Genomic DNA, 25120 nt, shown 5'->3' with positions numbered 1-25120 from the left:
CTGCCCGTAGGCGAACACGCACCCGTTGTATCCGTCGAGGGTGTTGCCCACGATGGGCTTGCCGACGTGCATGTACACTTGGTCCTGCCCCGCGTACGGAGGGTGGCTCACATTGGCGTCAACCATCACTGGCGCGGAGCCGGCGCCGTCGTAGGCCGCAGTGGTGGAGGAGGTTGCGTCACTGTCGACCCCTGTGCGGGTGCCGCGTCGGACGGAATTCACCACCGGCTGCCCCGTTACCAGCGACTGCGCGCGAGAGCGGCGAGCGGAGTTCATGCCGCCCGTCAAGTACGTGTCCACCTTGCTCAGCAGCTCCCCCTCGCCCTTCGCAAAGACGGACCAAAAGCATCGCGTAAACGGGTGCGTGGTGAGCGGACGAAAGCCGCGAGATGGATCGAGGATTGTGAGCTGCGTGGGGTTCTGTGCGTCGATGCGCACGGTGCTGTGCGGCGCCACCTTTTGTGCGATTTCACGCTCACTGAAGGGGCGGACACGGATGTACACCTTCATGGCGTTGGACTGTGTCTGCGTCGTCGGCATCGGGTACTCGGCCATGCTGGTGCTGCAGCCATTTCGAGGACGACGATCGCTCTGCGCAACTGGGGGGCGGTCACGGATCGGTGTGGCGTGCGTGGAGGTTGATGCGGACACAGAGCGAGCTGAAAAAGAGCTTCGGCGCCGAGCGGTTCGCCGCGCCGACGAAATACTAAGCGGCGTGTTGTCGTGTAGCGAGCGGGCGGACATGGATCTGTTCATCTTTTCGGTATTCAGCTTTCAAGGTGTGGCAAGATGGCAACGGCCTGTCCGTGAGCGAGGCGATGCGACAAAAAGAAAGGCGCTGGGACACACACACACACACAGAGGCACGAACAACAACAGCGGGAAAAGGGGTGGGCGCGTAAGAGAGCAGAGCACAATCGTCAGAGCCGCGGCAAAGCAGACCACTGCCAAGAAGAGGGACGACAACAATAACAGCAAGGGCGACGGTCTGATTGGCAAACGCTGAAGCGCACGAGTACTGAAGCGGCGCTGAAGCCCACTCCCCTCCCTCGAGGGAAAGAAAGGGGCACACACAAGAGGGAAAAGGGTAAAGCGCGTGCGCGTATGTGTGTGTGTGTGTGTGTGTCAGCGGGCAGACGGGACTCGAACACACACACACACAGACAGACAGACGGACACGAGAGATACACAAGGAGCAGGGCCGCACAGAAACGGGCGTGTGCGTGGACGCGTACGTGTGAACAAGTAAAGAGGAGAGGCGCCAAGCAAACAAAAAAAATGACGGAGAGCCCAAGACAGGCTGAACGTCAGGCACAAGAAAACAAAAGGCGGAGGAGACTGAACAGAGGGGGTGGGGAGAAGGCAGCCGCAAGATCAAGCAATGGAAGCGGCGGCTGACGACGAGAGAAGCTGTCACACGGCGAAGACAATAATCATGAAATGAGAGGAGAATGGGGTAGAGAGGAAAAAAAAGGGGGGGGTGGGCAAAATCGAGAAAACAGAACTATGGTGACCCACACACACACACAAACTTAGAGAAGTATCTAGTGTTCTTCTTCTTTCAGACCTCGCTGATGTATGTCGTGCCGCAATCCAACCCGATGGACCCGTGCGCGTCTGGCGATGCGAATGCTGAGCCTTTCCGCCTATTTTCGCCCTCTCAAGTGGGTAACAGTGATGATGGTGAGAGGGAGAGAGGTGGCGATGGTAGTGATCAGATAGTTGCGTGTGCTTGAGATGATTGGTTCGGGTTTCTCCTTCTTGAGTTTGTATTGCGTCGTCCTCGTTGGAGGACCGGGGCCGGTTTCAGCGGCGCGTGAGAGGAGAGCGAGGGAAGAGTAGAATGCGGAGGGGCCTCTATCATGGGCTACAGACAGAGAGAGAGGGAAGCCAATGCCGGTGAGCATAGGTGGCTTTCGCACACCCGTCGTCAGTCCGCTTCTTGCCTTAAACCACTGAAAAGAGGTGCAGCTGAGAGCGCGCCATTGTGACGAGGACGGCCACCGAGGAGGCAAACGTACGCGTTAGTGCAGCAGCTCGTGTGTGCGTGTTGATCGTTCTTGCTTTCTTGCTTCTCTCTCATCAAGGGTGCACGGCAAAGTGGGTGGCAAGAGAGGCGTGCAGCCATGAGGGACAGCACGGCAGAGCGGATTGCCCTTTCCTCCGGCACGTCGTGCTTCCTTTGGATTCCGTCCGTGCTACAGAACTTCAGTCGCTTCGTTTATTTTCTATTATGTTTTCCTTCTCTCTTCTCCTCCGGCGCATCTCCTTCAAGGGCGCCGATTCGGTCACATGTATCGCTTATATTACTCGATGGTGCGCGAGAATACGCGCATGGAGGGCCAGAGAGTGCCTACAGATATACATATAATAAGCACACCGCCGCCAGTTACTCGTACGCCTTCCGAGTAAGGGAGGAGATGCCGGGCGGTCGCGAATGCGTCCCCAGAAGCCCGCCCTCCTCGCCTGCATGCCGCTGTTCACATACATAGACGCGGCTTTTTCTTACCGTGCGCGCCGCGTCGCGCCGGGCTTGAAGCGGCTCTCCCGCCTCTGCTCCATTTGCCGCTTGATGCCTTGCGACTGCTTGCGGATCCTCTTTGCCAAGGCAGAGAGACTCTTGCTTCGCTGTATGCGCTGCTCGACCTCGCGCACGTGCCGCGCCGTCGCTATCGCCGCCTGACGCTCCTGTTCACGGCGCCACTCAAGCAGCCGCGTGACCTCGTCCTGCGCTGCCGCCTCCTCATGCTCGTCGTCATCGCCTGGGGTGCCCTTGGATGAGGAGGCGGTCGCCTCGTTCTCGCGCTTCACCTCTTCCAGTAGATCGGTAAACTGGTACTGCTTCAGCTCTTTCTTGGCGCGCAGGCGCTCCACAAAAGCGGCTCGTGTCTCGGGGGTGGCGTCGGCACCGCTGCGGCGCATCTTCTCCTGCACCTCGCGCCGCTCCTTGCGTTTCTGCGCGGCGGATTTCATCTGGTGCCCGCCACTCATGAGAATCTCCTCCGGCATCACCGTCTTCTCCAGGACGCGGATGCGACCGCGCACCGCCGGGTGCTGCCGCATCATCTCCGGCGTCGCGTCGAAGTGCTTGAGCGGGTTGAAGCTGCGGAACTCCTCCTCGGAGTTTACAAAGACGATGTGCTTGTTCTGCGGGGCAGTCGAAGTCAGCGCTGCTGCCGCCTCCTCGTTCAGCAGCTCGGTCGCCCGCTGCTGGTCGGCCTTGGCCTTGAACTCGAGATACTGCACGTTGCGCCGGTTGTGCTCAATCGTCTTTTGCATGTCCTTCTTCCGGTCAGAGTCCACCAGTCGAACCCGGCGCTTCCTCATGCGGCCATTCGCCACATCCATCACCGCCTTCGTCATGCCAATGTTGAACTCATCTGGGTTGCGCTGCGCTGCGGCGCGCTTGATTTCCTGCAGGCGGCGCACCTTGACCTTGCGCTTCTTTGCACGGAGAACATGATCCTTGTGCTTCTCGAGCTGGCCGAGATGCTGGCGCGACTTCGGCTGCGACCGTTCTAGGTGGGTCTTGCGCTTGAGGTGCTTGTCGAGCCCGCTGGCGCCTGGGTTGCGGCCTTTCCCCTTCGTCATGGCGGACTAACGTATGTGTACTTGCTTTCTGCAGGGAGCGGATGCAGCGGAGCGTATGAAGAGCAGGACGAGAGAGGGAGAGGCAGAGACAGACTGTGAGGCGCATGCCAAGACCACGTGCTGGATCGAAAACCACGTGCGGGATGAGGCTGTGACACTCAGCATACGGGCGTGCGAGGGCGTGTTTGTGGGCCACACACCTGCTCGACAGTGCCGACGTTGCGCCACAAACAGGTGCAGGCGCGAAGGAGGGAAGACGCCCACACATCGATGCGTTTCCTCGGTCTCTCCAGCCTCACCCCTCTATCGCTCCTTCCGCGTGCCTCATGACACCCCAAAGAAGCCAATGGAGCCGTTCCTCATTGGAGCTGCGTATCGCGCCGACCATCCTTCGCCAAGGACTCCACGACGCGCAGCCTGAGAGATGCCACGAAGTGATCCGGTAAGCGCGCGCTCTTGTGGACTCCGTGCAGTTAAAGCCCATCAAATGCGTTACGCCGACGAGGCTGGTGGCGGCGGTCTTCTTTTCTGTCTGGTGTCTTCCTTTCACGCATGTACGTGTGATTCTTTACGCGAGGAACAAAGAGGGACAGAAGGAAGAGACGACAGGCGCGAGTGGGGTTTGGCGGGTGAAGCGGAGCGAAGGTGTGTGTGTGGGGGGGTGTGGGCGAGGGAAGAAAGACGCCCGCTCGCTCACACACACACACACACAAACACACACCACGCACACTTCACACACATCCCCGCCCCCCTTCCTCCTCCATTCCGACCGAAAGAAACAAAAAAAACAAGACACTTACGCGTTAGAAAGAGAAACAGGCAGGGATGCCATGGCGCAGAAGGCAGCGCTGCCACGGCGTGACGAGGACACGCAGAAGAGGGGGAGGAGGAGAGAGAGGGGGGGGGCGACGGATGCGGTGGTAAGCCGAGCCCAGCGCCTGTGCCACTCGTCCTTGCCATTCCTCTGCTTCGCTTTTGCCGCCAGAACCCCTCCGCGTGCTCGCTTCTTCTCGGCCTCAAAGCTCCAGCGACTTGGCGCTCGCATCCGCCACGCGCACCTCCGTCGACTGCACCATCTCCGCGAGTGCCCGGCAGCGCTCAGCGAAGAGACGGAGGCCGAAGCGCAGAATCTGTGCCGGATGCAGCTGGCCCACGCTCTCAATGTGAAAGAGGACGTGTGTCTTCTCCTTCTGCACACGAACTCGGTCTCCCTCGCTGGCGGCGGCCTCAGCACCCTTGCCGTCGCTGCGGAGGCACTCGCGGCACAGGGTACACTTCTCCGGCGCTACGACAGTCGCTGCCGCACCCTTTTGGCCACCTTCGTAGCCGAAAACACCAGCGGGACAGGACTTGACGAGCGCCTCGGCCGCCGAGCCAGTCAGCCGCTCACAGAGCTCGACGGAGGTCTTCATCTCGTAGTAGCACGCCGACACTGGGCTCCACTTGGCGTGCACCGCACCGAGGCCCTTCACAGCGATCGCCTTGAGCTTGATACGCTGGCCAGGGCCTAGCTTGCTGAGCAGGATATCAGGATGCACGAGGAACACCGCGTCATCATCGTCGTCTGCGCTGTGCTCCGTCGCCCCTGCTGCGCCGGCATACTCCTCGCGCCCCGTTTGGCAAGCGCCCGCCACAGCGCCGGTCTTCTTATCCTGCCCCGGCAGCGGCACCCACTGCAGCTGGCGGCTATACACCGGCGTCACCGCCGCATCCTTGGCGCCCGTGGCGTCCAGCTCAAACAGCAGCACGCGGCTCGGGTCCAGGTTGCTAAAGCTTGCCTGGTTGCTCTCGGTGATGTAGTGCATCTTCATTACCGGACCCGCCACCGGGACAAGGCCGAGGCGGTGCGACAGTAGCTCGTCCAGCACCGGGCTATCGTTTTCTTCGATCAAAACGCGGTCGAATGCCAGCGTCGGCACCTCCGTCGTCAGCACACGACGGAACAGGTTCGAAATGGGAGGACTCACGTTCTGCATCTCGAACGACATCCGCTCCACCCGCCGCGTCGACCACGGGAACCCGTCCACGGTCGTCCGCGCCTCGCTCGCCGCGCCATGCAACAACGACGATGACGCGCTGCTTGCTGCGGCGGTAGCGCTCTCTGACTCCTCGTCGTTCTTCTCCCGCTTCACGGGCGCATTCGCTGCAAAGCGCGACGGCGGCAGCCCGGCGACGGCAGACGCGATGCGGATATTCGACACCGTCGGTTTATCCGGTTTGGTGGTGGACGGAACGCTCTTACCACTGCTGTAGGCATACGTATGCGGCGAGCTCACCGTCTCGGTGTTCTCGGCGCGGTGGTAGCCGATCTGCACCTTGTTGACGTCCCGCCGCGGCTTCGACATGGAGGTGGGGACTAAATTTCTGAATGTTTGTGTGCCGAGTCGGTGCTCGCAGCAGCACGCCGCGCAGAAAGCTGCAAGGAAGGAGAATACCAATGTGGAGGCACAGCCAAACGCCAGCACCGGACCTAGCGAGCACTGCTTCTGGTGGCGGCTATCGCTGCAGGAAGGGAAGGTGACGAAGGGTGTGTACTCCAATGAGCAACAAGTGCGGGTCACCCAAGAAGAAGCGGAGAAACAGATGGGCAGTAGGGGGAAGGGGTGAAAGATTTGGTAGCTAGGTAAAAGGAGGAGACACGAATCGGGGCAGCGACCCAGATGGCAAGCGCTGATGATCAGCATGAAAAGCTTACACAGCAAAGGCGAGCACGACTGTTATCTATCCGAACACGAGAGGTTGAACGTCAAGATGGATGGCGCGTCCATGCACGACTGCCCTCCCCCCTCCCTGTCCTCCGTGGCAGCCTCTGCCCTCCTTTTCCGGGTCGTCTGACACATGCGCCGGCATGTGCACATTCCCTTGTAACGGTTCCCCCTTCCACACTTCAAGACATGAGCGCCGCCGTTTGCGCCCGCACGTGGGCCACCCGCCCTGCTCTTCTCGCGCTGTGTGTGTGTCTCGTGAGTTGTTTTGTTTGTGCTTGTGTGTATGTGTGTAGGTGTGTGCGCCGCTTACCAGTCCAACGCCGGCCGTCGCTGTCTTCCGTTCTTCGTTTGCCCTGAGCCCGGCTCGCGTGCGAAGGTCCACGCACACGCACTCGCACCCTCACCTTATGCACTGCCGGCTTCGGTTGGGCATGCGTCTATGAATGGACGTGCTTAAGTTATACCCCACGATGATACGCACAGGCACGCACACACACACACACGCACGCACGCACGCGTGCACGCCATGCGAGGCGCGAAGATCATCTCTCCCCCCTCCAGTGGCGCTCTTCCCTGCTCGCCTCTCGCCAACTTCATTTCGATGCGGCACACCATCGTTATCTGCTTTCTTAGCCACGCATCGGTCACCCCGCTCCGCACTTCAGTAGCGCATGAAACGAGTTTTGCCACGGAGTCGGCTACTCTGAAGAGGAAGACGACGACGAATCGGCGCTGCTGCTCGCATCATCGTCATCCTCCGAAGAGGAGAGGACGCCGATCCTCATTGGCGCTGCCTTCGCCACGTCGACCTTCGCTGACAGCACAGGAGCATCAGCGCTGTACGCGCTCGGGTCGTTGAAAGCGTCTGGACTCGTCGGGTCGATGCCTGCGCTTCCGGTGAGGGCGGCCCCAACGTTACCGGCGCGCCGAGAAGCCTTAGCACGGGCCTGCGTGTCGCCACCTGCAGCAGCCCCGGTGCGACGGCGCCGCTCCAGGTGCAGCTCCGCTTCTTGTTGCCGCAGCTCCTCGCGTCGCTTGCGGCGCTCGCGCTCCTCGCGCTCTGGGTCGTCTATGATGCGGTCGTTCTTGAACAGGTGCACCGTGATCTTGGTGTCACCGCATGTGAATTTCTTCAGCGCCAGCGCACGCGCCTCCACATTGCGGTTGGGGACATCAATGCGTGCCACGTGACCGACGATCGTGGTCGGACCAACGCGCATGTTGAGCGACTCGCTGAGGCTCTTGGCCAGAAGCAGGCGCACGTTCCCATACTTCCGTATGTCCGGCACCGGGTACACCAGCACGGACGGCGGACGCTCCTCGACTGCTTTGGCAGGGATGGCCGGGGGCGGCCGATGCAGAGGTGTGGTTGGCATCCCCATCATCATCGCCGCCATCGCCGCAGAGGGCAGCGTAGCACTAGCCCGGCTGCTACCGAGACTGCTGCCAGCTGCGAAGGGGTCATCGGGTGCCGCAGTGGGGAGCGCCGGCCCCAGCAAGTCCAGGAGCTCCTCTGCTGTTGGCGGAGCTTGCTGAAAGTCGAGGTCAAGGGACGCCTGTGGCGGTGCCACATCCGCGCTGTCGCCGCCGTTGATGACGGCGAGCAAGTCGGCTGCCGTAGGTGGCGGTGGCAGCACGCCACACGGTGCCGCAGACTCGGGCTGCACGCTCGTCGGATCGGCGTTCGGCTGCGCCGAAAACTGCAGCGGCGCGAGATCGCTGGTATTGCCTGCAGATCCGCCCATGGCGGCCATCTGCATTGCCCGAAGCTTGTCTGCGAGCGTCTCACCTGCGTTGGTAGACACAAACGGCGTATTGACGCTCGCTGGCGACGGCGCCGCGGGCACGCTCATCTGCACCGGCGCTGCAGGGGTACCGATCATCATAGGGGGTGCCACATCGGCCGACTTGCCCGTCGTAGAGGCTGCGTTCGCTTGCGCTCGCTTTGCCTCCTCGATCTTCTCCGCCAATGTTGGACCAGCGCTCTTTTTGAGGTTGATCGCGGCAGACTCGAGCTGCAACCCACCGCTGTCGCCGTCACCGTAGCCGTCCACGTCACCCTCACCGACAGGAACGTCGTGCACTGCGTAGCCGCCGCCAAACGGGCCGGAGTTCCACTGCCCATTCGCATCAGCATTCATGTCGCCGCCCCAAATGCCGGCTGCACTGGCGCCGTAGGCGCCGTCTTCGCCGTTCCCGTGCCTGCCCAGGACTCCCCCGGCGTCCTCCTGTGCCGCCGCGTTCGGGTGCGGCAGCCCCAGCTCCCCGCGCAGCTCTGCTTCAAGGTCTTCAAGGAAGGCGATGAGTTCCTCCAGGTTGTCGCCGAGCACCTCCATGTCCGGCGCCGCTTGCCGAAGCAAGTACAGGTAGTACTCATGGAACTCGTCTTCGGGGTTGAGGAAACCGAACATGTCTGGGTTGTCGCGAAGCAGCTGCGCCTCGGCCTCGCGCGTGCCCTTGGCGGCCACACTCTTGACGCAGAGACGGAAGATGTGGTCAATGTCAGCCGGCGGCACCTTGCCCGAGTACGTGGCCTGCACCCCACCAGCGCCCTCCGCGATGGGGTCGTCGTCCTCTGCAGCGGCGCCTGCGTCACCATTGTCGACCTCGCCACTCCCCTTCGCAGCTGCCGCGGCTGCGCTCTTGGCAAACGCCTGCCGCTCCGCATTCGATGGAACGACGACGGCGGCCGGGGTGCCCGGCCGAATCTGCCACTCGTAGTAGCCGAAGAGACGCTGCCGCAGCGCAGCGACCTTGGCCGCCGACGCCGCCTGCTCCTGCTTGTCGTAGCCAGCCGCCGCCGCCTCCGTTTGCTGCTGCTGATGTGCCACGACCAACCGCTCCTCGCGCAGCCAATCGCGGCCCTGCTCATGACGACGCTCCCACCACTCCCACGCTTCCGCCAGCTCAGCCGCCACCGCGGACGACGCCTCCTTCAGTGACCCGTTACTGTTAGATGTGGCGACCCCACACGCCAGTGCGGCGAGATAGGCGCCGACGTGGGTGCGGAGCTGCTGCAGCCACTTCGCTGACGTTGACCGCATTGTGAGGGAAAGGTTCTGGTCCATGGTGCAGATAACGTGGTTGCAGTGCACTGTGTCGTACGACTGCACCGAGATGCACGTCGGTGGCAGCTGTGAAACCGGCGGCAACGCGCGCGCGCGTCGAGTTTCGCGCCACCGACTCGTCAGCACCGACGACCACCCGCGGCAACGCGTCGGTGCTTTGCGCGGACGCTCGTGGAAGTGGCCGCAGAAGACCACCGCCGCTGCCTCATGCAAAGGGTCGACCTGCTCCACGACGGTGGCGGCTACGGTAGACGACGCGCCCATGACGGCTGCCTCGCGCGCCGCCACGTCGGCGATCGACTTGGCGAGAAAGAGAAACGGCCTGCCGGCCGCCTTGGCGCACTGCACCGCATCAGCAAGAACACAGTCGCTGCTGAAACTCGCCACACGGCGACCTGTGCCAGCTGCCGGAGAGCCGCTACCCGAGGACTCACCGCCACCACCGGCGCCGCCGATGCTAGAGGTGGAAACGCCATCATAAACGAGGCCGATCCCCTCCTCGCCGGTCGGCACCACACAGCTTGGGTACAGCGCGGCCGTGACGCACGCGTGCAGGGCGCGACTCGTGGCCACCTCCGGCGGCAGGGCCGCCATCGCACCACCAAGCGCACTCGACACCTGCGCCACGCTCTCGGACGTGCTCTGCTGCACCGATTCCACGCACACCCGTAGAGTCCTCTCTGCCTCCGACTCCCCAGCGCCGGCGCGACCCCTCTCGCCTCCTTCGCCGGGTTGCAGCAGCAGCCCATAGGTTCGCATGAGCATGCAGAGTTGCACCTGAGTGTCGAAGACTGCCTGCAGAACCTCGCCTGCAACGCCGCACTCCGCCAAGAAATCGCGCTCCGCCTCTGGGTTGGCCTTCGTGGAGCACCACATCTGATACACGTGGAAGGCGCTGACGACATCGCTGAGCGAGTCGCGCGAAAAGAATAGCCGCGCCTCCGTCAAGAGCGCCGCCTGCTCCTCCGCAGCTTCGCGTGCGGCATCCGACGCGTCCGCCACGCGCACAGCTCCGGCACCCTGCAACGACAGCAGATCGCTGCAGCACCACAACGCCCCCACCGCCGTGACGGCTGCCAGAGAAGAGCGAAGCAGGCTGCCAACGATAAGAAGTCGCCCCACCTGCAGAGGCACAGGCAAACACAAGGAAAGCACGGCCATGGGCTGCAGCACGAGTTGACCCATCGCCGGGGAGCCAGCGGTGTGGTCGACGGCGAGGTGCCCGGCTGCGCGCAGGTACGACTCCACCGAAGCCATGATGCGACGCACCGCCTCGTAACGCGTCGCCGTCGCAGCAGGCACGCCAATGAGCTGCGACGCAAGGACGGTGGACACCTTGCTCGCTATCGAGGGTCCACCACCAACCGCACTGCTCAAGTTGGCGCCTCCGGCAGCGGAGAGCGAGAAGGCCGCGCGCTGCGACAGCGCCGCCTCTTCCCGTGCCTGCAACACCTGATACACCTGCACGTAGCGGCTGAAGGGGAGGCGGAAAATGATGTGTTGGGCGGGGTCCGCACTAAGGCGGCGGTGGTGCGCTCCGTGCAGGATAGACTTAGGGATCAACTGAATAACCACTGGCGAAGCGGGCGTGCTGCCGTCGCCGCCAGCAGCAGGGGACGCCGTCGCCGTCATCTTGGCTAGCTTGCGGCGGTGGCGCAGCTGTGCGATGGTGCTGTACTCGATGACCACGGTGTCCGCCATGGTAGTCGTGTCCACCGTCGTGTAGCCGTTGCGCGCACAGTCGACGACGAGCCCGACATCCAAGCCGGAGGGCAGCACCGACTGACTAAGTTCGCTCGTCGCGACAATGATCCAGCGCTGACAGGCGTCTCTCACGGCCGTGCGCTGCGCGACCGTCAGGAACGACGAAAACGGTGAATCCTCAGCGAGGGCGGTGCACACCCGCGACGCCGCTGCATCGCGCTCTGCCGACGTTCGCTGCGCCTCCCGCACAGCATTGGCGATGACGTGGACATAGTGGTTGTTGGGTGCCACGAGTACGATCGCCGAGAGCGGCGACCGGCCTTGCGCAGCGGTTGCACCAGCCACGCCGCGGTCCGCCTTGTCAAACTCATCGACGCATTGCTGAATGAGCGGCAACCAGTAGCGCCGAAAGGCGGCCGGGTGAGCAAAGTCTGCGTCGCCGGCGGCCATGATGCGCGCAACAGCATCCACGTTTTCGGCGTACGAGACCAGAGTCGCCTCCATCGCAGCGCTATCGCTGATAAGGCAGCTCCCCTCCTTCTCGGTTTTGAGCAGCCACTGCACGGCCTCCTCCAAGTACAACGTGGTATTCGCCGTCACCAGCGTCGGGGCCGTCTGCAAGACGAAGGTGGTCGCCGTGCACCGCGATGGCGCGAGGAAGGACAGTAGCGTCGTCGCACAGGCCTCATCAGGGCAGTTCAACACGATGTGCAGCCTGCGCCTCCGCGCCGCATCGGGGCCCTGTGCTGTGTCTGCATCGGGGCCGGCGGCCGACCCATTCGATGATGAGGCAACTGCCGATCTGGCCGGCGCGCCACGCTGGTGTTCCCACTGCTGGTGCACCGCCAAAAGATCGCGCAGCAGCGAGAGGCACAACTCCGTCGATTCGTTGCGCAGATGGGCGTCGTCGAAGACGACACATCCGACGTCCTCGAGGCAGGGGTCGCACAGGAGCTGCCGCAGCATCACCTCGGCGGTGGTGACTACGACGCTGGTGCTCTCGGTGGTTTCGTTGTGGTTGGGCACGGCTGCGGCGACGGTGCGGGAGTGCTGCACGTCCTCGCCCCGCTCCTCGCGCAGGCGCAGCGTCGTCAGCCGCGCCGCCGCTGCATTCGCACTCACAACGATGAGCCGCCGCCGCTTCAGCACCTCCGTCTCCGAGAGCACGATGGGCACTTGCAGCGTGCGGCCGCTGCCAGCCGGGCCGACGAGGGCCACGACAGCGTGGCTCAACACGGCGTCAAGAAAGCCCATGCGCTGCTGGTGCACGGCAAACCGCTGGCGGTGCGGCAGCCACTGTCGGCGCATCTTCAGCAGCTGCGTCATTGGCAGCGTCTTGACGGTGGCGAACACAAACGGTGGCAGCGGTGCCAGGTGCCGCGACGACGGCGCGTTCGTCGGGGCTGACGCTTCATCGGCGGTCATGAGCGCTGCGTACGCCATTGAGGCGTGCTGGAAGTGAAGCTGTCCCTTGGTGCCCACGCCCAGAGAAGGCAAGGACGAGGAGACCGCACTCATCGCTTCCTGCCACCGCTTCTCCCAGCGATCGACGTCGATGGCGCTGACAGGAACATCGAGGAGGTAGTTGGGCCGCCGCGTGTCCACAGCGCCAGCTGCCGTGGCGTCGGGCTGCTGTAGCCGCTCCACTGCCGCACGCAGCGCAGACACAGGGGCGATGGGGCACGCCTGCCTCGTCGTAGGAAAGGTGCTGAGGCTACAGGACATAACAGGCGTGTGTGTATGTGTGTGTAAGGGTGTGGCGTGCAGTTCTTGCCGCACGGCTGGAAATCGCCAACCAACAATTAACCGGCGCTAGTAGACGAGGAAAAAAACGAAAAAAAAAAATCCACGGCCACACAACCAAGCAGCTTGACCGCGGGTGACGGACTAGAGACGAACAGGCTGTACGCTCAGACACACGCGGAGAGGCAGAGGGATGCAGGGAAGGCGACGGAGGCAATGTGTGCGTGCGTGCGTGTGTGTGCGCAGACAGTAAAGGGAGAGGAGGAAGAGCTGAAAACGGCAGTGGAGTGGTTCAATTCGTGGTGCTTGGGTGTGCGCGTGTACGGCGTGGAGGCAACGTAAGCTCCCCTCGACACACCGGTTATTTTCTTTGGGCTCAATGATGGCGAAAACAGAAGAGCCCCTCGCCCTCAATAAAGAAACAACAGATGCAGCGACGGTGGTGGTCGTAGTAGAGGTGGTGGTGGGGGGGGGAGGAGGTGATGACCGTGTCCGCATAGGAGCGCCGGGAACGATAGCAAGGGGGTGAAGGAGAGAGACACACTGGACAGGAGACGTGGCGACGACCACGCCATACACGCGACGGCACTCCGGGCCATGCATCTCCCCTCCGCGGACCCTGCTCTGTCCTTCCAGTCGGTATGCCCTGTGTCTCGCAGAGACACCGGGCACGCACCAGGACAGGTGAGACACCCTCTTCTTTCTATGGGCATCTTTGCGGTGGTGAGAGGGCCACAGCCCACACTCACACGGGACAAGCGCTTGCGGTAGAGAACGACGCTCACTAGCGGCTCTCCCGCACAAGCAAGGGGCTTCCGTTAGAGACAGCGAAAGCCTCGTTGTTAAACAAGCAGAGTGGTGTTGGTGGCGCAGCGCAAGGCGCGGGGTTGTGGCAGAGAGCAAAATTTCTTTGCTTACATGCACCACGCGCAGCACCGCGCGCGGGCTTGCCAACCACCACCACGACCACCGAGAAAGACGGCCACTCGAGTAATAACGAGCACGGCAATGCGGCCAACAACACGAGCACGCCGACTCGTGTCGGTGTCACAGAGAGAGAGAGGGAGTGCGACACAGACATCGAAAGGCATCGGCAAGAGCATCGTCAGAAAACTCAGCACACCGCCACACACAACGGAAAAAATATAAAAGGAGGTGGCACCTTCACACGCTGCCCAGCACACGTGCATCGATGTCTCCTCTCGTTGTCTGCTTTATTGGCACATCCATGTGATCGCGCCCCCCTCTCCCACCCCCGCATCGCCTCCCTTTCTTCTCTTGTGTGACCTACACGTCGTCCTTGATGCCGCGCAGGCAACGCAGCTCCTCGTCCGTCACCGGGAACTGGTTCGCTTCCAACGCTTGCTCAACGAGTTTCTGCATGCGGTAGTGGCGGTAGCAGAAGTAGAAGACGGCTATGGTGAGGATGAAGCCGAGGATGGAAATCACGATCGCCCCCGGGGAGGCCGAGAAGGCCGTGCTGAGGACGAAGGAAGCATCCCGGAACGTGTCGAGCGGTACTGCGGTGCTGTTCGTCAGCCACACAAACGACCACTCCGTAATTTCCAGCGCCGGTGACGCCTTCGAGTTCCAGGTGCCGATGAAGAGCGAGCTGCCATTCAAGAGCTGGATGTTGATCGAGTAGGCCGCGTAGAGGCGGTTGCCGGTGGAGTCGATGGTGCAGTCGCCAGCGAAGTTGTCAATGGATGTGCTGCGGATGTAGGGCAGCAGATGGGCGGCGACATTCAGCGACACATTTTCAGCGACGGCGCGAGAGACGGAGTCTATCAGGACGTAGCCGGCGTCCACGGCGAAGCCAGCGTAGGGGCTGATGGAGCTGATGTCACACGACTCCACCGACGAGAGGAACCCGCCGTCACTCATGAGCTTGCGCATCTCCTGCCGCGTCGTCGCGTAGTCGCTGCTTGTGTAGAGAGTGTTCAGTGCCGCCAGGCGGGTCTGCGTCACGTTGGGGTAGATGCAGATGGAGCTCGGCAGTTTCTGACGCAGCGCAGCGCCGTTCGCCGAGGCCGCAGCGGCGTGGCAGAGCGCGCTGTCCATAAAGAAGATGTACTGGCGCATGTAGGTGAGGTAATCACTGAGCCTGAAGAAGGTCTCTGCCTGTGCAGCCGTGAATGGGTTGATGAGAATGATGATGCGGCTCACCAACTTGGCGTAGATCTTCTCCATGCAGTCCGCCACGGTGGCGTTGTTACCGTCGGAGAGGTAGTAGGTCGCCTCCACGTATAGGTTCTGCTGTTGCATCCTCGTCGCCATCGACTGTGCGCGCGAGATGCCGAACTGGTCGTTTGAGGTGACGATGATCACGCGTTCCCACCCGTAGTGCACGCAGAGCTGCGTCACCGCCACATCCGCAAAGGTGTTCTTTGGCAAGCTCCGCGAGAAGTAAGGATACGTGTGCACGTTGTCGGTGAAGTAGTCGTTCGAGACGGCGTAGTCGAGCTGCGGGATATGAAACTCGTTCACCACAGGGGTGACAGCCATGACAACCGCGTCGGAGCCCGGTCCGGTGAGCACTGTACACGAGCGAGCTATCGGGATCAACGACGCCAGCCCCATGACGCCGCTAGCGCCCGTGCTCACGGCAACAGGGTAGAAGTTGAAGACGCTGTCGCTGTCGTTGTCTGCGACGTTTTCGTTGTGGGCCGTAAGCACAAACAACATTGAAATCATCATCTGCGTGAACGCGCAGTTCGAGGGCGACGCCATGCAGATCTTTGCTGTGCGCAGCGGCGACGTCTTGATGAGGGCACTTGTCACATTTGGGTTCGCATTCACCTGCGCCGCGTCTGACGAGTAGTTCTTCAGAGTCCACGTCACGAGTGGGTTGCGCACCGTGTGGCTGGCCGTGATGAGGGAGAATACGGTCTCGACGCGCTGGTAGTAGATCGAGTCGAAGGCAACGTTGCCGGTGTAGCCGCGGAAACGGGCGGCGCGCAGCGCAGACATGTTGTCGATCGCCCCCTTCGCAGCGTCCAGCATGAGAAGGCCGTCGAGGAGGTGACTCAGCACGAAGGCGCCGTACTCATCCACGGCGGTTCCGTGCGTCGTGGGAAAGAAGCCTTGGCTGACGAGCTCCGCTGGAGGCGTGTAGGCAGAGACGAAGATGGCACCCCACGGCTTCGCGGTTCCGTTGACGTCACTGGTCAGGTCTGGAAGCACATTCAGGCTCTCGCGCGAGGCGATGAGAAAAACGCTGTTGGCGGCACGGCGGTTGCGCTCCACGGCGGCGTGCAGGCGACGCGTCTCTGCTTCCCGCAGGAAGCAACCCACGCCCCGCGCGCGGTACTTGATGAGGGATGCGACGACCGCATCGTCATCTGTCGTCGAGGCAGCGCCGTTCATGAATGCGTGCGCCACAATAGTCGCCGTTGTCGACGCCGTCTGCCCCTCCGACGTGACGGCCTGTGCAACGCCGTCGCCATAGTCGTCGTTGCTCAAGGCCAGGCTCATGGAGTACCAGTTCAGCTGATTCGACACGACCTCGAGCAGCCCACGGACGTTGATCATGTCGCGCGGCACCATGCACATAGTGCGCAGATTCGTCTTTGGATCGCACAGACGCGTGTTCGATGAGTGGGCGGAGATAATGAGGATGTCGGACGTTGTGTCGTTCTGCCGCAGCATATCCACCACGGATGCCGACACGTCGGCCGTCTCGGCCAGGAACAGGACGCTCGGGAAGGTGAGCGGGTTACTCAGCAAGACGGTGATCTGTGTCAGTGCGGTGAGGAGATTGCCGCCAGTGTCGAGGATGATGGGTGCAGGGCGGAAGAGAGTGTTCAGGTACTGGTGCGTCGCGGATGTGTTTGTCAGGAAGGCCGTGATCGCCTCCGAGAGAGAAGCCTCTGTCATGGTGGTGCGGCTGAGGTCAGTGAGAATCACCCACACCAGTCCACTCGAGTTTCCGGTCGCTGCACCGCTTGCACTGCAGGTTAGCAAGCACACAAGCATGACGAAGGCAGCAGTGGCGAGCAGCACGACCGCTGAGCGGCGAGGCTTCGCAGAAGTCAATGCGGGCATGCTTCTCTCCCGCCGTCTTCCTTTCTTCTGTGGGCTTGTGTTGGTGCCTTTTCTGCCTAGCAAGCCTTACTTGAGTAGCAGGGGAGTGACGGTGGGCAGGCGTCGTGCGATCTTCTCGTCGTTAGAGCGAGCCGGGAGTGGAGTGAAGGAGGGGGGGGGCGGATAGCGGCCGCTGCGTCAGGCTGGCGTGATTGCGTGTGCGTGTGTCGGCGCTGCCCCCAACTTGTCGGGTCCACAAGATTGATGGGAATGGTCAAGATGAAGGCGTGCTTTTCCTTCCGTCCTAGACCAGGCACCGAATCGTCGCTCTCAGCACACAACCAAGCTCGCGGAGGGGGGGAGGGAGGTGCGTGGGGGTCTCTGAGCGCACAGCTGTATCTGGCGGCGGTGCCGACCGTGGCGGCGGGGCAAGAAGGAGCAAAGACTACCACTTGTTTTCGTTCTTGTGACAGCCCTGATGGTGAACGAGGAAGCGCTCAAAGACAGGCAGGGGAGGGGGGGAGTTGTTTGGCCGTCACCAGCCTTTACGTTCATGTTTTTTTTTTGTTGTCGAGCATGTGCGGGTCGGTGTCGAGGAGGTGGAAGGACCCGCGCGGTGTGCGCGTGCGTGGGCATCGGTAAAAAACAGCCGAACAAGACAGGGAGAGGAAAGAAATGAGTGTCAGCAGAAGAAAAGGCGAGTGGGAGAGGGGGGGGGGAGGGAGGGAGCCAGGGAGGGAGTGAGAAAGCCGCACGCAACGACAAGGCGGACGCCAAAGCGCTCCGAAGGAGACAGGCAGCGCATCACCAAATAGTCGGCGCGCCGATACTGTCAAGAGGCATCGATGCGCTCGGCTTGGAGCGGCTGGCGGTGCGTTGCCCGCCAATGGTGCACCCTGCCTTTCTCCCTACCCTCCCCCACCCCCTCCCACACAGCAACCTATCCCCTCCACGGAAATAAGACACGGGTGGGAGGGGGTGGGGAGGGCCGTGACGAGGGGGGGGGAGCGGTGGTGGGCGTCTCTGCAAAATGCACTGCAAGTGGTGGCAACAGCGGCGTACGGTGCGCATGAGCCCCTCAGCACTCACTAAGGCTTTCTCAGCCACCACAGCCAGCGAAAGACTGGAAGGGGGGGGGGCAGCAAGAGAGGCGGCTAAGACAGGGGCGCAGGCAGAGTTCTTTCCTACTGCCAGCAACACCTTGCAGACGTGGCGCATCCCTGCGACGAAAACGTTTTGCGACCGTCTAAAGATCCACGCACGTGTGTGGGTGCCTCACGTTGTGTGTGTGTGTGTGTTTTTTTTCGTCGGTGTTTTTTAACGCCCTCCATCTTCGCTGAAATCTCCAGAGACACACACTCAAACAAACATACGGGCATGGAATGCGGCAGCGGCGCTGGCAGCGAGTGGACGGCGAAGAGGCCATCGATGCAAGCATGACATGGAAAGAAGAGGAAGGAAAGAGATAGGGAGGGAAGGGAAGGGAGAAACAGAACAAAAAACGGTCTCTCGATACACACACACACACACAGACATGCACCGACACAGCAAGATGAGCAAAAACGGACACCGAGCAGCTACAGGGACGTCGTCTTCCTTTTTCTGTGTTTTGCCTGCTGTAACCCACACACCGACGCACCGGCGTACACACATACTCACGAGCTCGGCTGGGGTGAAGAGAGCAAGAGAGCAAGAGAGAGAGAGACAGAGACATGGGACGAGTACATGGAGAGCCGCCGCTCCTCGAAACGCGCAACGCGAAAGCGGAGAAGAAAAAGAGTACGCGGACACACACGCGCACATGAATACAAAAAGAAAATGCTCAACGAAAGGCAGGTGAGCGTGAAAAAAAAATCTAGCTGAGCACGTGTCGCAGAGGGAGGGGAGAGGAACAGTTGCGGTGCGACGGATAACGGCGGCGATGGCGTCGGAAGTACGGATCGAAGCGCACAAGAGAGAGATACAGAGGGGTAACCCAACAACGGACAAGAAAGCGGCAACGGCGAATAGGCAGGTTCCACGCATCACCGCCCCGTTTACGATTCTCACCCGAACCTTTTCTGACTTTTTCCCCTTTCTCTCGCCCCATCTTTCAAGCTCTCTTCACGTGCGCTCTCCACGGAGGCGCAATGCTAGCTGCAGGTCCTTGGGGTACAGCGTTACACGTTTGGCATGAATGGTGCACAGATTCGCGTCGCTGAGCAAACTCACAAGGTAGCTTTCCGTCGCATCCTGCATCGCCTCGAGGGCGGAGTGGCGCATATGCATCGTGTCCTTGAAGGTGGACATAATCTCCTTCACGAGACGGCGGAACGGGCTACGCGCGATGAGCATCTCCGTCGAGTGCTGGTATTTGCGCACCTCGCGCAGTGCGACAGTGCCTGGGCGCCAGTGACGACGACGCTTGGAATCAGCGGTGCCTCCGCGCATCGCTTTGGCCTCCTTCTTGGCCATCGAGCGGCTCTTCTTGTTCATCTTGCGACTTGCCACATTCTTCTTCGGGTGGCTGGCCACAACAGCGGCCTTGGTGACGCCGGCCATACTGAAGGAGCTGTGAGCGGGTGTGGCAGTGAGAGGGGGTGGGGTGGAGGGAATCGTGTATATCAGTACGTGTACACTTGAGGTCGCGCGTGAAGGAGAGCAGATCAAGGCACAGGGCGGACAGAGAGAAGGGGCGTGGGTGCTGGGACTGCGGGAACGACGACGGAAGAAGAGGGGAGAACAACAAAAAAGCGTTGGCTAATGGAGACGCAAATCGAAGGCCGAAGGAGTGAGAGGGAGGGGAGAGGGAGGGAGGGGGGCATAAGAGGGAGACAGCATGGTAAGCGACACAGAACAACAACAAAAGAAAGGAGCCCGTGCGGGGATGTGTTGGTGCGGAGAGACGGAGGAGGTGGGTCTGAGCTGAGCAGACACACACACACACAGACACGTACACGTACACACGCATACAAATATGCACATGTAGGTATGCATATACATCTATGCAAACATATATATATATATATGTCTAGATCTATGTGTGTGTGTACACATATACGTATGTGTCTATCACGCCAAGACCGTACGTGCGGTGCACTGGTTTGCTTGTCGGCTTCCGTTCTGTAGCCGCCGCGGAGGGCAAGCACACACACATACACACACGCACAAGGGGAGAGAGCAGGCGCGAGCGCTCTTCGCGGAAGTAGAGGTGGAGGCTGGGGCGACAGTGGCCTCACATGTCCATCAAGGAAAAATATTGCTCCAGTTTGCTGCGCACCCCAACGGTCCACTCCACCCCTAAGCCATTGAGCACCGTCGTCAGCTCGGCCACCACGTCCTTCGGCTCTGTCGGGGCCACAATGTTCGTCACCTCTATTTCGTACGTCTCGCACTGCCGGTCGCCCCGTGAGCGGCACTGGGTGAACGGGATACGTGGCGCCTGCGCGTCGGCTGGCAACTTGTAGAGCGTCCTGTCCAAATGGATGATCAGCGGCGGAACGGGTGGCAGTTTGCCTGCCGTTCCGTAGCCCCGGTGCTGCTGCTCCTGCTGGGAAAGATAGTAAGAGGTGGAGGTGTAGGTGGGCTGGCTCTGCTTTGCGAGAGCCGACGCTGTCCCAGCAGCCCAGCTTCGCTGCAGCGTCGACTGCTGCGCTTGAGCAGCCCACCACGGCACTGTCAGGCGCTCCGTCGTGAAGGTGGCGGTGCGGCACAGCTCTCGCACCCCGAACTCTTTCCACATCGTCTTCACCACCGCAAAGCGCTCGGCGTACTCGTGCAGAAACTGCGTGGGGTTGTCGATGAGAGCACGAGCCACCACCTCCGACACATCGACCTTGCTCGACAGCGAATTCTGCTGGCCACCGCTGAACACCTGATGGGCCTTGAGAGTGAGAAGGTACTTGTTCGAGTGCAGCTGCTTGCGCAGTCGCAGGAAGCTCTTTCCGCGCCGCAGCGTCTGCTCCGGGCTGTCGAAGAAGAAGTCCTCGTTCGTTTCCTGTAGGTAGCCGTTCGGATTCGTGTGCCACCACGTGTCGTCAGCCCCGGCCTCCTCGCCTTCCACGGGGTTCACCTCGGTGTTTGAGAGGTGGCGTCGGTCCTGCGAGCTCTGTGCAGTAGCGGTCGATGTCGACACAAGCAGCTGCTGCAGGTTGCGTCGCACCTCCTCGTACCCATTCACGTTTGTTAGTCGAAGCTTAACGTCGTTCGCGTCCCGCTCCGCTTCGCGGGTTGCCGCGAGATACTGCGTGTACCTCGAAAACTTGCTTTCGCTACCCATGTGGAACGGCACCGCAAGCTGGCGGAGGAAGTTACCCACCTCCGTCGCCACGTCATCGACGGCGACGCCGCACTTTGGTACCTCAAGCTCGTAAATGGTAAGCCCTGGAAGAAGGTAACTCGCGTCGACCCGCACTCGCAGTCCCTCTCTGAACTCCCGCTCACTCTCTGTGAGCTCGAGCGCCGTGACGAGGCCCTGTTGCAGGGCAATCAGTGGGGCGTACGAAAACACCTTCCGCAGTGTCATGAATCCAGCAACGGCCTCTAGCTGCGGCACCACCGCAACGGCGCCAGCACCACCACCATCTTCCAGTTTTCCGCCCTCCTTGCTCAGAGTCCGCTGCGACGTCGCGAGCTGCTGCTGCGTGTAAGCCGTGTGCGTCCCCATTGCTGCAAAGCGAACCTGCGTGAAGTGCGCGTCAGAGCTATCAGGATCCGCGGCCGACGCACCAGCGTCGTTGGATGGCGCGTAGGCGCGCGCAATGGCACTCAGATGGGACAGGATCCGCACAATCGCAGAATCGCCTGCGCCGTCGTCGCTGTGCGGACGCTGCTGTGCGTATGCCGACAACACGGTAAAGATATTGCTCGCGCCGCCGTCCGTCGCCGTCGAGGCAGGGACAACGCCAGTGGTGAAGAGGGAGTCGGGGACAAGGCGCACGAGTGCCTCCACCACCGCCGCCGGCACCTGCGCGTCCTCCACCACAAAGCTCATCTGGTGGCCGTGCTCCACCGTGTTTTTCTGCTTCAGGATAAGCTTCCCGGCAGCGCCAGGGATGAAGATGGGGAGCGGGAGTCCGTGATCAGATCTGCCGCTGCCTCCGGTTTGCGGTATCACGGTCGCGGCATGCGCACAGCCGAAGGTGCTACTACCAGCCGCAGCGCCGAAACCCGGCGGGACCTCGCCGCGACATGCACGCAACAGCGCCTCGTACTCCGCCTCTGGGTCGTAGTTGCCGTTGCCGCCTGCACTCGCGCTCGGAGCCGAGGCCGCGGAGCGGGCGTAGACAGACGCCGGATCGCACGGCACGCGCAGCCGGAGCACGCTACTCCGCTCCTGCAGCGCGGGATAAGGAAAGTCAAAAAATAAGTCGTAGTAGCACTCATCCTTGAGGTGGTGGTTGGCGAGGGTATTGAGGGTGCGCTGGTAGCTCTCCGCATCTTCCAGCGAGAGCTTCACCTCAATCTGCATAGCCGTTGCTCTTCCTCTTAGCAGCGGGTAATTGCTCAGTCGATAGAAAGGAAGGAAGAGTTACCGCGTGTCAGGCACGGGGAGGAGACCGCAGCACGACAAGGGCCGCCCTGTTCTGCTGTGGCGTAGAAAAATTGGCGTATATCCCCTCTCAGTGTGTGAGCTTCGGGGGTAAGGGAGGGAGGTGGGAGAGCACGCGGGGGTATAGAGTCTATGCGGTGAGAGGGATCCGTGCGAAGGAAAAACAAGGTCGACACACACGGAGCGCACGCTGGCTGTGCCGGATGGGTGGTTGCGGTGGCTTGGGTGGGTGGGGGAGGTTGTCGTCTTGATACGCCCTCCCTCTTTGCGTTTCGAGGTGGCCACTCTGCTACGTGCACCGCGGCAGAGCGAAGCAAAGGCAGGGCACAACACGGGCAAGAGTGCGATGAAGGCGCTTTGAGGTCCACATGCACCGGCGCATGCTCTCGTGCGCCGTGGGCGGTGGAGCAAGGGTATGGGGAGGGAGGGAGGGAGGGGGCAGAGAGGAGGGAGGAGGAGGGGGGGGGGTACCGCAAGAAGACAGACAGGCAGAGCGCTGCCGTTCGTGCTCCATGTTTACATCCACGCAGACCCATGTAGAGCTCTCGAGGCGCAGGGTAAGTGTGGACAGGCAGTTCAAAAATACGCCGTCTGCGCGTGCCGGGATGAACTCGTGCCTCACACGTGCCCCTTTCTCTTCCCTGCTCGAGAGTTCGAGCACGCAGCGGTGCGGCCCTCTCGTCTCTTCACCGGTGAGGGCATGTGCTTTGGTCTCGCCTCGACGCTGTCAAGCAAGCGCCACTAAAAAAACAACGGGAGAGATCCACCTGCGGCTCAAGCCTCAATGACGGCCGCGCACCAACGCGAAGGCACGGCCGCAGTGAGGCGATGAGCAACAACAACAAACCGTCAAATACGGGTAAGCGCTCGCAGCGGGGAACGCAGACCCGTCTTCAGCACGCCTGGCACCGCACGTGAACACACACACACACACGCAGCGCAAAGTAAATGGGGAAGGGGACGGGTGATGGACGGGCCCTAAAATTCTTTCAAATTTCCACCTCTTCCCTCGCACGCGGTTCGATCTTTTTCCTCTCGCGCTTCTCGTTGCCGAGGCTCATCCAACTCCTCGGCGCACACAGATATATATATATATATATATGCATCGATATTGAAGCAAGCGCATGTACCCGCATCGCCAATGTCCACCTTCCCTCCTCCCCTATACGGCCGCTGCGCCTCCGGGAAGAAGTAAAGACGGAGGAGGAGAATGAGGGTATACGCAGGCACTCGGAGCGAGTGATCGAACAAGGGCAGCTGAGCCACACGCACCATACGGCACGCACGTGACTTGTGGACACCGCATTCCGCGCAGGCGCCTACTCCTTCTCGTGGTTTATGTCCCCGAGCACCTCCACCATGAGCAGCGTGTCATCATCATAGTCGATCTTTACCATTGAGGCGATACCCATGAAGCAAGCCACCACCACTGCGGCGAAGGAAACGACGCCGATAAGGTACTCCTCGTCCTTGGAGGAGAGACCCACCGTCGGGTGCGGTGCAACGTATGTCTTGGAGTCAGCGCTCGCCACTTGCGCCGCGGTAATGGAGAGCGCGACAGCGACGAGCGCCCACATCTGCACGAGTGCCGTCGTGTTCATTCTATCGCCTTGCAGCTACTTTCGCTTCGTGGGTCTCACAACTAGCAGCTGTTGCCTGAGGGCGACGCACTCTTGATAGACAAGTTCGCGCTCGATCCAGCGGTACCCAGAGACACCACCCCTATTTGCTTGTGCAACCAAGATACGGAAGCAGACTGGAATGGATCGGGAAGGAGTGGGGAGGGAGGAAGTATGTTCGGTTCTCGCGTCTGTGCGACGTTTCCGCAGCGAGTTTCTGTGCGTGTGCAGACGTTTTGCACGCGAGTTGTGTGGCGGAGCAGCGCGAAAAAAAATTATAGAGAGAGGACGGTATCAGAGTGAGAGCGAGAGAGAGGCGCCACCCAGAAACAACCCGAGCGTGCGTGTTGCTTGGGGCGGTTACACAAGCAGACAAGACATGAGCGAAACAAGGAGATAGAAAGAGTAGGCGAAAAGGAGATGTGATAGTCATGCCAATCATGCCGCCGAAATAGAAAGGGGAGAGTGGAGAAAAAGGGGAGGGACGCGCAACGACGTTGGACAACAGTATGAGGCGCGAGTGAGGGACAACGTAGCGTATCCGTACTTCTTTCGTTGCCGTTGAAAGCGTCACGACCGCTCGATATACTTTTTTTTTTATCGAAAGATGCGCCCCTTTCTTTGCGTATACATGCTTCTATATATTTGTACGCGCATTGAAACCTTGTGCAACGCCACTGAAGCGGAAGAATGTGGAATGTCATGAAGCGCACCAACCTGCTGTGTCCCTTTTCCTTGCATCCCCTCTGCGCGCCACTGCATGTCGTCGTGTTAGCCGCCGACACAAGAGACATGGCCGCGTAGAAACACAGACGTGGATGGCCAGCTTTTCTCCTGTTGTTTTTTTTCTTGCTCTTCCCAACAGGGCACCCTGCGGTCCCGCGTAGGCAGACCGGTACGCGCACGCACACACACACGGAAGCAACACTAGCAAACGTTCAAGGCCGACACAGCGTGAGAGAACAAAAACAAGCTGGGAAGGCCCTTCCTTTTTTTTGTATTTCTCCAACGTGTATGCCCCGATCCCGCCCACGAACACATGCCAGCAACACAGACGCAGATGCAGCCACTGCTCACCCGCCTCCGCTGCACCCCCCCCCCCCCCCCCCGCGCCCGCCCGCCCCCGCCGCGGCA

The 25120-nt window shown here is 61.2% G+C and overlaps 8 protein-coding genes across 8 annotated transcripts; all 8 read right to left on the bottom strand.

Annotated features, from left to right (window-relative positions):
- Positions 1 to 756, bottom strand: LDBPK_190680 (kinesin, putative; the record flags this gene model as incomplete). The annotated part of the gene is made up of 1 exon (XM_003860198.1): positions 1 to 756. A coding segment is annotated over one exon (756 nt), but the record flags the coding sequence as incomplete, so codon positions are not given.
- A 1749-nt stretch (positions 757 to 2505) lies between these two features.
- Positions 2506 to 3066, bottom strand: LDBPK_190670 (U3 snoRNA-associated protein UTP11, putative; the record flags this gene model as incomplete). The annotated part of the gene is made up of 1 exon (XM_003860197.1): positions 2506 to 3066. One exon carries the CDS (start codon positions 3064 to 3066, stop codon positions 2506 to 2508), a length of 561 nt encoding a protein of 186 aa, XP_003860245.1.
- Positions 3067 to 4607: 1541 nt separating this feature from the next.
- LDBPK_190660 (DNA-directed RNA polymerase, alpha subunit, putative) lies at positions 4608 to 5936 on the bottom strand (the record flags this gene model as incomplete). Its single annotated transcript, XM_003860196.1, has 1 exon — positions 4608 to 5936. The coding sequence occupies one exon, from the start codon at positions 5934 to 5936 to the stop codon at positions 4608 to 4610; it is 1329 nt and encodes a 442-aa protein (XP_003860244.1).
- Positions 5937 to 6997: 1061 nt separating this feature from the next.
- On the bottom strand, positions 6998 to 12796 carry LDBPK_190650 (hypothetical protein, conserved; the record flags this gene model as incomplete). Its single annotated transcript, XM_003860195.1, has 1 exon — positions 6998 to 12796. One exon carries the CDS (start codon positions 12794 to 12796, stop codon positions 6998 to 7000), a length of 5799 nt encoding a protein of 1932 aa, XP_003860243.1.
- A 1305-nt stretch (positions 12797 to 14101) lies between these two features.
- LDBPK_190640 (extracellular receptor, putative) lies at positions 14102 to 16858 on the bottom strand (the record flags this gene model as incomplete). Its single annotated transcript, XM_003860194.1, has 1 exon — positions 14102 to 16858. One exon carries the CDS (start codon positions 16856 to 16858, stop codon positions 14102 to 14104), a length of 2757 nt encoding a protein of 918 aa, XP_003860242.1.
- A 2082-nt stretch (positions 16859 to 18940) lies between these two features.
- Positions 18941 to 19378, bottom strand: LDBPK_190630 (histone H3 variant, putative; the record flags this gene model as incomplete). The annotated part of the gene is made up of 1 exon (XM_003860193.1): positions 18941 to 19378. One exon carries the CDS (start codon positions 19376 to 19378, stop codon positions 18941 to 18943), a length of 438 nt encoding a protein of 145 aa, XP_003860241.1.
- A 673-nt stretch (positions 19379 to 20051) lies between these two features.
- LDBPK_190620 (hypothetical protein, conserved) lies at positions 20052 to 22286 on the bottom strand (the record flags this gene model as incomplete). Its single annotated transcript, XM_003860192.1, has 1 exon — positions 20052 to 22286. The coding sequence occupies one exon, from the start codon at positions 22284 to 22286 to the stop codon at positions 20052 to 20054; it is 2235 nt and encodes a 744-aa protein (XP_003860240.1).
- Positions 22287 to 23686: 1400 nt separating this feature from the next.
- Positions 23687 to 23968, bottom strand: LDBPK_190610 (hypothetical protein, conserved; the record flags this gene model as incomplete). The annotated part of the gene is made up of 1 exon (XM_003860191.1): positions 23687 to 23968. The coding sequence occupies one exon, from the start codon at positions 23966 to 23968 to the stop codon at positions 23687 to 23689; it is 282 nt and encodes a 93-aa protein (XP_003860239.1).
- Between the last annotated feature and the right edge of the window lie 1152 nt (positions 23969 to 25120).

Source organism: Leishmania donovani, chromosome 19 (genome assembly GCF_000227135.1).
Source record: "Leishmania donovani BPK282A1 complete genome, chromosome 19".
Lineage (NCBI taxonomy): Eukaryota > Euglenozoa > Kinetoplastea > Trypanosomatida > Trypanosomatidae > Leishmania > Leishmania donovani.
Note: the sequence above shows the minus strand (reverse complement) of the source record. Positions and strands in the feature narration are given on the sequence as shown.